This window comes from Arctopsyche grandis, chromosome 13 (genome assembly GCF_051622035.1).
Source record: "Arctopsyche grandis isolate Sample6627 chromosome 13, ASM5162203v2, whole genome shotgun sequence".
Classification (NCBI taxonomy): Eukaryota; Metazoa; Arthropoda; class Insecta; order Trichoptera; family Hydropsychidae; genus Arctopsyche; species Arctopsyche grandis.
In genome coordinates, this window is record NC_135367.1 from 14835574 (window position 1) to 14846503 (window position 10930).

The 10930-nt window shown below is 30.9% G+C and overlaps 1 protein-coding gene across 3 annotated transcripts; it reads right to left on the bottom strand.

Annotated features, from left to right (window-relative positions):
• Window positions 1–243: 243 nt before the first annotated feature.
• On the bottom strand, window positions 244–10363 carry Inos (Inositol-3-phosphate synthase). Of its 3 annotated transcripts, XM_077443933.1 has the most exons (11): window positions 10212–10363; window positions 10049–10123; window positions 4101–4273; window positions 3911–4023; window positions 3675–3832; window positions 3307–3440; window positions 3104–3224; window positions 2099–2249; window positions 1826–1917; window positions 1644–1752; window positions 244–1568 (listed from the first exon to the last, which is right to left on the bottom strand). In XM_077443933.1, exons 3-11 carry the CDS (start codon window positions 4208–4210, stop codon window positions 1114–1116), a joined length of 1443 nt encoding a protein of 480 aa, XP_077300059.1. In that variant the 5' UTR covers window positions 4211–4273; window positions 10049–10123; window positions 10212–10363; the 3' UTR covers window positions 244–1113. The 3 variants fall into 3 exon arrangements, with proteins under 3 accessions (XP_077300059.1, XP_077300057.1, XP_077300058.1); XM_077443931.1 differs by lacking the exons at window positions 10049–10123; window positions 10212–10363 and adding an exon at window positions 7122–7313 and having other exon boundaries at window positions 254–1568; XM_077443932.1 differs by lacking the exons at window positions 10049–10123; window positions 10212–10363 and adding an exon at window positions 7118–7281 and having other exon boundaries at window positions 254–1568; window positions 4101–4269.
• Between the last annotated feature and the right edge of the window lie 567 nt (window positions 10364–10930).

The following is a 10930-nucleotide window of genomic DNA, read 5'->3' on the forward strand; positions in this document are numbered from 1 at the left end:
TATATATATATATATATACATATATATATATATATATATACATATATATATACCCAAATAATTTTTATAATTTGAATACACATGTATGTATTTTTAATGTATATTTGATCATTCTATGTATAACAATATAAAAAAAACTGCAAATTGTTAATCGCTTGAGAAATATACATCCATACAGCTGATCTGTTGTATCTCTTTATATATTTTTTATAATGCAGGAAAATAAAAAATTACACAATATTTGATTTGTTTTAAATATAATTTATTTGAAAACACAATTTAAACAAATTTATTCAGACCTAATGCTACTTAGTACATATTTGTCTGGAATGCTTATTATATTATGATGTAATTTTAAAAGAAATTATGGTAATTGTTTTTAAATAATGTTTAATAATTCTACAACTACGCCAGTTTCTTCGGATTATCATTGATTGCAGTAGACATACACATGTATCTACTGAATATCATTTAATATAGACTCATTTTGTTATAACATACAGATAATGTAGGAAACAAGTGATTTTTACACAAATGTTAACATTATTAATTGAAATTAAAGCTTCTTGGATTGAACAGTTGGCACAGTTACACTTAATATTCAAGTATTTTTCGCAAAAAATAAGTGTATCGTCAATAATTTTTTCATTACAAACAGTATAAAAATATATTTATTTTCAAACGCTGTTCGACAATATTTTTAAAATCTATCCCTATTTTAGTTCGTACATCACAATACTTTAATTAGGTATGATCGTTCTTTAAAATTCAGATCATTAAAATCTATCATAAAATTTCAACAAGTACAGATCAGACTGGAAAATAAAATATTTATTAGAGTCTTACTTGTCCTCCAGAATCTGTCTAAAAATATATTTTGTCCACAGTACAAATATATTTTGCACAAATGTACATAAGAATGGTCATTTATTTTTCTGGCATAAGAAATATCCACTTAATATCGAACAGTAATTAATTTCGATTTAGAAATTATTGGAAAAAAATTGATTCCATAAAATCTTAAATAAGTATTATTTTACAAAATCATATGATAAAATTTGACAGGATAACTATCTAAGAAATATCATGCTATAAATATAAATCAATTATTTCTTAATATTTTATCTTCTTATGGGCTACGTTATCATTAGCCCCATTCATATGAATATCCCCATTTTTTGTCTTTTGTCTAGACTCCATCATGAATGGTATCTTATGCTCTAAATACATGTGGTTATCCGGAGCAAGACCGATGCAAGCTCTGAGAATATTCTCGATGCAAGCGCGCTGTTTAAACAGTGCATTTATGACTGGAGTACCTTCAGGAACAAGCGGCGCCTTGAGAAGATATGACAGTGGTGAAAGTATTGAATGAAACTTGGAAAAATCTCTATTAGAATTGGCTTCCTTGAATTCTATTCTAGAAAATAATTCTGTTAGTAGAACCAAATCGAGGATTATTGGCGTTGCGAGGAGTGAATCTTCGCATGTATTGTGAACGACTATCGTATTATGTCCGCCAAGGAGAATTTCAGATGTGTACTCATCCATAGCTCGTTTAGAATCACCTAAAATTGCATCGACGTTTACTGGTGTGTCATTTTATTTACAATTTGTTGAATTTATTATGTTTAGATACTTACCAACGTATGGTACATATTTAATGACCACACAATGATCAGGAGTTTCTCCTTTGGAGTATAGACACGAATTTGATTCGACCATATCGTCGACGACATTGCTTTTGGTAATCTAAAACATTATCATTATGAAATCTTTCAATAACTATATTTTAAATGTATGCATAAGCTAAATTTTTGTCTACCTCTTTAGATCTGAACTGTTTGGGTGCTTGTAGATTTTTTCCATCGTTGTTTCCGAGGTGATTGTAACTTGCGATCGATACTGGTTTTATACCTGCATTGTTTAGTAAAGTTTTAAATCATATACTTTATAAATGGCTTGTAATTAAATTTTCGATCAATATTCACTGTAGTGATTCGATAGAGTTAGTAAAATAATATTTTGGTCAATATTATTTTACTAACTCAAAATATATTTGAGTAAATGAAAATTGATAAGTAAATATAATGTATACCAGCACTGATGAGGAAATCTACCAGAACAGATTTCAGTTTTGTTTGGCCGGATTTGAAGTCATCTCCACCGACAAACACTCCGTTGATTTCGGCCATTTCCATTATTCCAGGCACGATTGTATTTTGAGGAGATCCATTGATAAAGGAACACTAAAATAATCAAATATTATATAATACTAGTGTTTTTACTCGGCTTCGCTCGGTATTTGTAATGTAAACCGCTTAAACATGGCCAATTTAATAGTAAGCATTTTATTAAATTTATTTGAATAGTTTTATTGTATTTAAATTTATTTGAATATTCATTTGCTTTTTATTAAATTGAACGTCACGGATTTTACGAACCAAACAAACATACATACATACAATGTCTCTTTCGAAATTATATATTAGACTAGTGTTTTTACCCGGCTTCGCTCGGTATTTGTAATATAAACCGCTTAAACATGGATAATCTAGTAGTAAACATTTGATTAAATTTATTTGAATAGTTTTATTGTATTTAAATTTATTTCAATATTCATTTGTTTTTTATTAAATTGAATATCACGGAGTCTACGAACTAAACAAACATACATACATACAATGTCTCTTTCGAAATTATATATTAGACTAGTGGTTTTACCCGGCTTCGCTCGTTATTTGTAATATAAACCGCTTAAACATGGATAATCTAGTAGTAAACATTTGATTAAATTTATTTGAATAGTTTTATTGTATTTAAATTTATTTCAATATTCATTTGTTTTTTATTAAATTGAACGTCACGGAGTCTACGAACCAAACAAACAAACATACATACATACAAAATCTTTTTCGAAATTATGTATTAGATATATAGATATTTTTTTGTTTAGAATTTATCTGTAATAATACTAAAATGTGCATATTTATTTTACTTGATCAGTATTTTTATATCAGCTATTTAGTCAAGTATTATAAGAGCTGCTTTATGCACTGTACATAAGTACATATATAACACACAGACAAATTATAAAACTTACTCTTTCTTCAACTGCAGCTGCAGCATAAATCGTCGATGGAGATATTTCAGAATGATTTTTCTTTAATGCATTTAGCACATTTTTCGACGTGTCATGAACACCATGAATCACATCACTAAACCTGTATAATATATTAATTATTACCTTTTAATATGCTATATACTATACATATGTTCATATTAAAAAGTATGAAATTTTCATACCTTTCAGTATTAGCAGTCCATAAAACGATGACATCGTTTAGATTGTTTTTTGTTTTGAAATCTTTTATATCCGATCGTATTTGTAAGTACTGTTCATATCTGGTACCTTCTAGAATATTCGTCGCACGGTCGGCCTTAGACAAAATTGCGTGGTGAATTACAAAAGAATGTGAGATATGCACCAAAGTGTGATAAATATTATGCAACTGTTATGTCATTGCATTAACCTTATGTTTGGTAGAAAATATTTTAATGACACATCCTATTAACAAAATACTAACGACGAGTAATAACAATTCAATCTTTTAAATAAGAATCAAGTTGTTATTATTTTTCCTGCTATATATGTACATAAAAATGTAATATACCTGATTGGCAGCTATGAAATCAGGGTCATAGATACCCGGTCTCGGCTTCATCTGTGACATTTCCTCCTTGAGCTGTTGCTGCAAATTGTAATCGAGCACTTGGGCACGTGTCATGGATTCGACCAAATTCAACGAGCTGATATCCCACCCGTCGATGACTGAAATGAAAATTTCATAATTGCATAGTGTGTCAAATTTTAACTCCAATAACATCTACACATAGTTAAATACAATACCCAAATCGTCAGGATTGACCATAGGCAGGACATCACACATAGGTATATATACATCTTTGCCGCGTTCGTCCATACCCAGACGAACTGTGCTCGCTTGGGTTAAGGATCCGTACCTGAACAAGAAGTGAAGTTTAGTTTGATACAAATTGAAACGTTTAAACTTTTAAGTGTTTAGAAATTGAAATAATACCAATTGCATTTTTGAACGCCAGTTTTATCGTTCCATTGTACTTGATGCTTGTTAGCCAGGATTGCTGCTGTGAGGGTAGAACCGTTGTTGCCGCCCCATCCGATGAGCATCACTCCCAGTTTGGCCGGTGTCAATTTAGTGCGGATCTCTAAATTAGTTTTATGTTCTTCTACCTGTAATATTAAGATTGTTTCATTATTATTATAGTACAAGAGATCTCATTATTTTTCAATGGAAATTAAATGAAAGTAGTCTGCTAATAATTTAAAGATTTCAAATTTTGTAATCGACATTTGTTAATTTGGTAACTTTCAAGTTTCTAGTTCTATATAATGTAAGGAAAAAAGATACAGAATTAAAAATTTTACTAATCACTTTTAGTTCACAACTTCTAACCAAAACTTTCAAAAAATCAGCTGTATTTACAAAATTTATTACGTTTTTAACCTTTTAACACATTCAGCCTGGCGCATGATTTCATACATTTGCCCATGTGGCGGCACTGTCACGCGTATCGGCACCCAATTACGCGTGACGGCATTAAATCACTTTATATAATGAGTTGTCCCTAAATCTTTAAAATTTTATAAGAATTGTAGTGTTGGGGTGCTCAATGAAGTGGAACCGTAAAATTATAGTCTGCTATAGCACTATCCGCGTGGCCACCGGTGGTACACGCCGGGTTGAACGTGTGAAGCAAGAAATTTTTAAATATTAAATTTCAGTTCAATACATTGAATTGTTTCGGAAAAAAAAAAAACATGAAAAGCCACAGAACTCGAGTTACTTAAGTATTACTTCCAGTTGAGTTCTTAAGTATATTAGAAATTTTGTTTTCTGAATCTTTCTATCCTTATTGTCAGTACTGTCAATATCTTTATGTCGTAGCTTTTTGGGTGGACTCAAGAGTCGTTAAAAAATCGAGCGACCCAAACTTTAATTTCGCATTTATTTATTTTCAATATTTTCACTTTTAAATAGTATGTGAATATTGAATTATTGACGAACGTAAGACTTATGTTTGGAACTAGAGTGATCCACCAATATCCAATGCACATACATATACAGATCTGAGACGCAGTGTTTCTATCTTTGTATTTTTCTAATTACTGACATTAGAGTGTTAATACCCGAAACCCTAATAAAAATGATGGAAAATGCGTTCGAATGAGCCTGTCACGTTGAAGTTGAAAATGGCGGTAATTTATGGACAATATGAACATTTTAATTTATGAACATTTTAACAATCAATGTAAAAAGATCACATCAATGTATTAAATAATTCAACTATTCGTAAATATTAAAAGAAAAAAGTGTAGTTAAAAGTTAATGATTTACACGAGCTCACTGTATATAGCAATGGCATGCAGTGGAAATTTATATGTTTCTATCGCACAGCTTTACTTAGGTGTGCGCGAGTAGGGTACAAAAGGATGCGCTATGACGTCACAGTATGCTCTTGTATCCTACTCGATAGAAACAGATAAATAAAAATAAAGCTGTGCAATAGAAACAGATAAATTTTCACCGCACGCCACTGATATATTGATATGCCGGGCTTTTTTGTAAAAAAAAGGTACCGGAACTCACTTCTTGTCAGGTTTTTTTATTAGAAAAGATAACATTCAAATTAAATTATATAGAATCATATATATAATATCGCTATTCTGTCTGTCTGAGATAACGCTCGCCGTACTATAATGTTTGGATTCGACATACATATGTATGTACGTCACAGCTATACCTCTACCAAAACGTATGTACGAATACAAGGGCAGATAAATAATTTACCGCCATCTAGTGAAAATTTATTTTATTAATTAATTTTTCTATTGTGGTGTTTTATATTGTTTATATGTAGGTAGGTAGGTAGTTTTACCATTTTTTTCATATTAAACAATTAAATATAAATATTAAATTAAGTATATTTATGTAAAAGGTATTTGAAAAAAAAATTAACCGCGTGGGGATCGAGCACATGACCGACGACACATGTCTTTTAGTTTTTTGTATTTGATAACTTAATATGCCAACACCCATGCGATGATATGTCATCGGGTACAACACTAATATAGAATATTCGTTTGAAACGTAAAAATTGCTGAGAAAAAAGGTGCCGGAATGCCGTTCCACCGCGTTACATGGGAAAAAAGCCGTGTTGATATGTATATATGTATGTATGTATGTGACACTCTCTATTAGTACGTCAGAGTATTCGAAAATTAGCTAATTCGTGGAATTAGTTGGTGAAATTACGACTATTTGTGCACCTGAAAATGGTCGCCCATAGAGGAACAAACTTGGGGAATAAACAATTAAAATTTTTGTAAATTGGAGTTGGAGTCACGTTTTTTTAACGTTTTCCCAAAGTTTCAGCTCAATACATACCAATTAAAAAGAGGAAGCCTAAAATTTAAAAAAAAAATCGTTTTAGCATTATTACGTAACATAAGTACTTTTCTGTATTGTCTTAATCCATTTGATGCAAATAAAAAATCGGAAGTACACATCTCCGTATTCCGTTTGGTTCGATATACTATTACATTATGCTATCTATTTTTAAATATAATAGCAAATGAAAAGTAACAAAAACCTATATTGGCGCAACCAGGAGGGGGCCAGAGGATTTTCTTTCCCCCAGATTAAATTATCGGTACACTACTGAAGACCTAGATATACCTTCGACGACTAATAGAAAAAATAGTACCTACGTATCCACATAAGACAAAACAAGAAAACAGTGTATAGTTTATATAACGAAGGAATGAAATTGGAAAATAAGTTGGGGTAAGCAATATTCCAGAAGTCGAGGACGCGTTCGAGAAACTTCTCTTTTCAGCCGGGCGAGTATTGATTGAAAGCTGTTTGACTGTCAAGGCCAATGTCACAATCGATAAACCGGGTTGCAAACTATGACAGCACCATTCGTTAAGTGAATATATCGCGAATTCTATATTATAATAATATCATTAGAAAATGTTCGCAAGTGGCCCAAAGGGTTGTTTACATAAATCGACTCACCCGACAATGGTCATCATGTTTGGTAACTCTGGTGTTGCAATAGGTGTAACTGGCCTGCATGTAACCGTTTTCATATTTCAAATTCGAATTTGACACCTTCAACAAAGGTGAACGATCCATTCTCGCGTTTTGCAACGTGACGTCAGAGGGTTAAGTGCGAAGAGTGGTGGGAATGGAGTGTTGTTTGAAAATGAGGCGGGCGTTCGAGTTTGCGCACTATATATCGTTCTGCATCACGCCACTGTGCAATGTTACCAACGCAATAATTGTTTTTGCAAATTACTTTACCATTCGAAAAAAGTTTTGATGTATGATATCCATAGAAGTAGAATGCATAGAATCGCTCTCAGCCTCCAAAAATGTTGCTACAAAAACTCTGCGCGGCGGAGTTTGATCATTGTTTGCTAAACTTCGTCTCTCTTCTGATTTTCCGTCTCTCTGTTCGATGGCTCGCTTTTAGACGATAATTTTTTTTAACAATGACCATTCTATGATGATATCTTATTACTAGACACAGTGCTTTTTCCAGGAATCGGGGCGGTTTAGCTCTATTTACAAAGCTATAGTCCAAAAAAAAAACGTTCGGCGAACCTTTAACAATGCAATGAACAATACACAGCACCCTCTGGGTCCGTTTTTTTCAAGACGGCACCTTGGCTATCCGGCCTTTACTTATTACCTGCCATCAGTTTTTCTTAACGTGGGGCACATCTCTCCCATTTTTTTTTTGCTTAAACATATTATTATACATACCGAGAGTTGACGCGAACAAATGCGCTTGTGTAGTGTCAGTGAATAGGTGTATAGTATGCTGTCACACTATATTCCATAGTACATAAAAATACCCTCTGTCTCTTTCGCGCGCTTCTGTGCGAGTAAGAGAACGCGCCAACTCTCAGCAACAGACCTATAGATAATATTAATCATAACATGCATATTTATTTACAACAGTCAAATTAAAATAGTTTTGACTGTGTGCATTTTTTTACTTGAAACAGCCATAATTTTTAGTGATTATAAAATCATCGAGATTTTTTAATCATTGCTCAAATAAAGTTGAAAAACACCAACTTACAAATGTATGCACATATCAAGATACATATGTACGTTATACTGAATTCGTGAAATAGACAAGTATGTTCACGAAAAATGTAAGTTTATTCATGAAACCAGCACCACAAATCCATGTTGTGATTTTTGGTAAAAAAAAAATCAAAAAAATTAAAATTTCTCTAGAAGTGTAGAATTGAAAATTAAAGTATATGAAAAATAGTTACTCAGTAGTTTCTACATCTAAAATATTATTAATCTATTAATTGAAGTGTCGAATTTTAAAAAACTGTCAATTCCATTTGGATATTTCAATTAATTTCTATTATACATACATATCTATATGTACATATTTTGTTTGTTTGAATGAAATGATCATTTTTTTATGAACGACATATATTTTAATAAAAATATTCAAATAAATGAATTACGTTGAATATTGAAGAGAAAAAATGATGAAAAAGTTTTCCATTAAATATGCAGTGTAGTTATTGATTTTGAAATTATACGTGTTTTTTGTGTTGGACAATGTAATATTAATAAAAAATATGGTAAGCATATTATATGTACATATGTATTATATATATACTTACTATGTATTATATGTACATAAGTATTATTATAACTGATCTGCAAAATTGTTGTCAGAGTTGAATTTTTATGCAACTTGCTAAATTGAATTAATCATCAACTGTTTTTAGTTTGTTTAACTGAAAAATATGACGTTCACACATAACAATCGAACGATATTCCAAAATTAAATAGTCATGTATAGCGATGATAACGTAGTTATGAATGCACGTTATCTAAGCTTCACAAAAATAGCAAATTTTTTGTCTAAACGTTATAAAACTAATAATAATCAGATAAAGCATTAAACTTTTTTTTCCCAGTGAATTATCATTTCATACAGACTTGCATGACTTTTTTATCGCAAAATATACAAACATTAGATTTAGATGCTAAAAGTAAGATTAACTGATTGATGCTTTTCTAAAATTATAATTTTAATAATACTTATAGCATTAGTAAGCGACATCTAACTAACAAAAAAATAATGTTTAAATTGATAATTACTTATATATCTATACATATTTAAATATACACATTTTGAATTTAACAAAAAAGTTTTGATTTTAAACAAAAGAAATCTCTTTATAATTCAAATATCGGAACACTAGGTTTTTATTCTTTTTTTATTTAATTAATGTTTGATAATTAATAAATTATACTAATACAGAAACTATGAAATCAATCTATCGATATTCGTTTTTCGTACAATATCGCTAAATTATTCCAAATAGAATATTTTCACAATTTAATTTTTATTCAATAATACTTTTTTAACTATAAATCTTCTTTCAGTATTTCTTAAACGAGATTGACGAAAATACAAACCACTTTAATTAAAATTTAATTAAAGTGGTTTGTATTTAATTAAAAAAAAAAACAATTTAATTAAAAAAAAAGACAAAATTTCTTCAATATTTTCATTGGTAATCAAATTGTTTACCTTAGTAGATTCTCATGGTTAGACGTTCGTTTAATCATTTTTCACATAGACATCACACGACAATGTCAATATGTATATTTTAACATACTACCTAATATATCTGTAATTCGCAACGAGCACACGTGGGTGGAATTTGTCACAGATCGAGTCATCACGCCTTTTGTGATAAAAACATATATGCAAGCGGTGAACAACCAATACAAGTATTTTAGCAACGAGGGAAAAAAAAGGAAGGCCTCTCAGGATTCAATCCACGGTCATCGATGGCAATCCATTGTTCGAAAATGTCCATGTTGATTCGCTATCAAATAATATATTCATGGCGTTTTAATATTTGGGGACTGTTTTTTTTTTTATTACTCACACATATTAGGAGATGCACGTCTCTTTTGATGATGATCGGATCGGAAGAATTTTGAATATTTAAACCATGCAAAGTCTGAAATATTTCATATAATTTAAAATCTTATTTATAACATGGCTGTGATATTTTCAGTTGGTTAGCATTTAACCCTTTGAGTACTAACTGGAAAAGACTTCGATAATGGTTTGATGTAGTTTATTGAAATGTAAAATTTGCACGTGGTGGGCCAGCGGAGCGTACGGAACACAAGCTGTCCGTACGCCGTCTACTCGGTGACTCTGTCGACCGTCGCGTATTTCCGCTTGGGCCGACACTAATGCCAACTCGTCAATAATGCCAATCGACAATCAGTTAATAAGACTGTTTGCCACACGTCATTACAAAAGTCGGAACATAGTCCCACATAGGAAAACTGTTGAACAATACAGTTATTCTACAGAGTTACAGCATTACTGACGAGTCGTTTACAATAAATCATAGCTCTTAAAATAATTAAATAGAGGGTGAATAATGAAACCTTTGCCTCATCCAGTGTGAGGATAAAATCAATTTATTGGTTCAGTAATATTTCAACTTATAGGTATACCTCTGGTGAATGTTGTTTCTATTTACATTAAAATTTTTGAAATCTCCTTTGAAGCTGTGAATAAGCATTACAAGATAAGTTTACTTTAAAGAAGAGAGAGTGGACTGTATATGGTTTAAAACTTAAGCATTCCTCATCTTGATGTTAACTTAGACAATACAATGTTGACACTGTTACAGTTGTCAAGACAGATCAGCTATTACCGATCAACTAAACTTGATTAGTGAGTGTAATGCTCCTAAGTTAACTTGATTTCATCAACAAGTAGCACAAACATTGCTAAATTAAAAGTAAAT

What these genes read in the sequence shown, in the direction of transcription:
- Inos (XM_077443931.1), bottom strand. Translation starts at nt 7,241, where the DNA reads ATGGATCGTTCACCTTTGTTGAAGGTGTCAAATTCGAATTTGAAATAT. An exon ending in TGGACTGCTAATACTGAAAG is followed by an intron (nt 3,225 to 3,306) that starts GTATGAAAATTT and finishes TATATTATACAG; the next exon opens with GTTTAGTGATGTGATTCATG. An exon ending in AGATTTCCTCATCAGTGCTG is followed by an intron (nt 1,918 to 2,098) that starts GTATACATTATA and finishes TAAACAATGCAG; the next exon opens with GTATAAAACCAGTATCGATC.